This window comes from Etheostoma cragini, unplaced genomic scaffold (assembly GCF_013103735.1).
Source record: "Etheostoma cragini isolate CJK2018 unplaced genomic scaffold, CSU_Ecrag_1.0 ScbMSFa_4657, whole genome shotgun sequence".
NCBI classification, from domain to species: Eukaryota; Metazoa; Chordata; class Actinopteri; order Perciformes; family Percidae; genus Etheostoma; species Etheostoma cragini.
The window spans coordinates 49166-50347 of NW_023269051.1; the positions used below are offsets into that span (position 1 = coordinate 49166).

General features: G+C 58.7%; 1 protein-coding gene across 1 annotated transcript in view; it reads left to right on the plus strand.

Moving 5' to 3' along the window:
• Positions 1–118: 118 nt before the first annotated feature.
• Positions 119–1182, plus strand: part of vps16 (vacuolar protein sorting 16 homolog) — a gene marked incomplete at its 5' end in the record, with an annotated part of 4518 nt that continues 3454 nt past the window's right edge. Inside the window, 3 exons of the mRNA XM_034866296.1 lie at positions 119–315; positions 645–816; positions 898–1030. Coding sequence (XP_034722187.1) covers positions 119–315; positions 645–816; positions 898–1030 — 502 coding nt within the window. The remainder of the gene's footprint in view (positions 316–644; positions 817–897; positions 1031–1182) is intronic.

Below are 1182 nucleotides of genomic sequence, written 5' to 3' on the forward strand. Positions count from 1 at the left end.
TCTCCCTCTGGACCTGTCTCCTTGTCTGTCTCCCTCTGGACCTGTCGACCTGTCTGTCTCCCTCTGCACCTGTCGACCTGTCTGTCTCCCTCTGCACCTGTCTCCTTGTCTGTCTCCCTCTGGACCTGTCGACCTGTCGGTCTCCCTCTGGACCTGTCTCCTTGTCTGTCTCCCTCTGGACCTGTCGACCTGTCTGTCTCCCTCTGGACCTGTCTCCCTGTCCAGGTGTTGCAGGCCGAAGAGTCAGCAGCCGTCGGTGGTTCTGATGTGGGACAAGCTGCTGATGGTGGTGGGAGTGAGACAGGACACCGTTCAGTATCCTTTACCCTGAATGGATCTGGTCTGGTCTGGTCTGGAGGGATCAGGTCTGGTCCGGAAGGATCCGGTCCAGGCTGGAATGATCTGGTCCAGGCTGGAGGGATCCGGTCCGGTCTGGATGGATCCGGTCCAGTCTGGCGGGGATCCGGTCCAGTCTGGTGGGTCCTCCGGTACAGTCTGTCTGGGACTCCGGTCCAGTCTGTCTGGTGGGACTCCGGTCCAGTCTGTCTGGTGGGACTCCGTTCCAGTCTGGCGTGCACTCCGGTCCAGTCTGGCGGTGACTCCGGTCCTGGTGTTTGGGTGTGAGCCTTGACCCCTCCCCCCAGGTTCCCTCTGGAGGATCCCTGTGTTCTTATTGGAGAGCTTGATGGAGTCCGGATCATCAGCTCGGCCAATCAGGAGCTTCTGCAGGAGGTTCCTCTGGTCTGTCAGGACATCTTCAAGATCGCCTCCATGGCCCCGGGAGCCCTGCTGCTGGAGGCCCACCGGGAGTACCAGGTACCTGTCTGTCTGCCTGCCTGTCTGTCTGTCTGCCTGTCTGTGTCTCCGACCTGTCTGTCTGATTGTGTCTCTGTGTAGAAGTCGAGTCAGAAGGCTGATGAGTACCTGAGGGAGATCAAGGAGCAAAGCATGCTGGGAGAAGCAGTCAGACAGTGTGTGGAGGCTGCAGGACATGAGTATGACTCCAACACCCAGAAGTCCCTCCTCAGGGTGAGATGACACCATGTAAACTGTATGGTCCCCTGGGGGGGCTGCCTCTCCACTGCGCGATTTATATGATGTGTGTGTGCGTGTGTGTGCGTGTGTGTGTGTGTGCGTGTGTGTGTGTGTGTGTGTGTGTGTGTGTGTGTGTGTGTGTGTGTG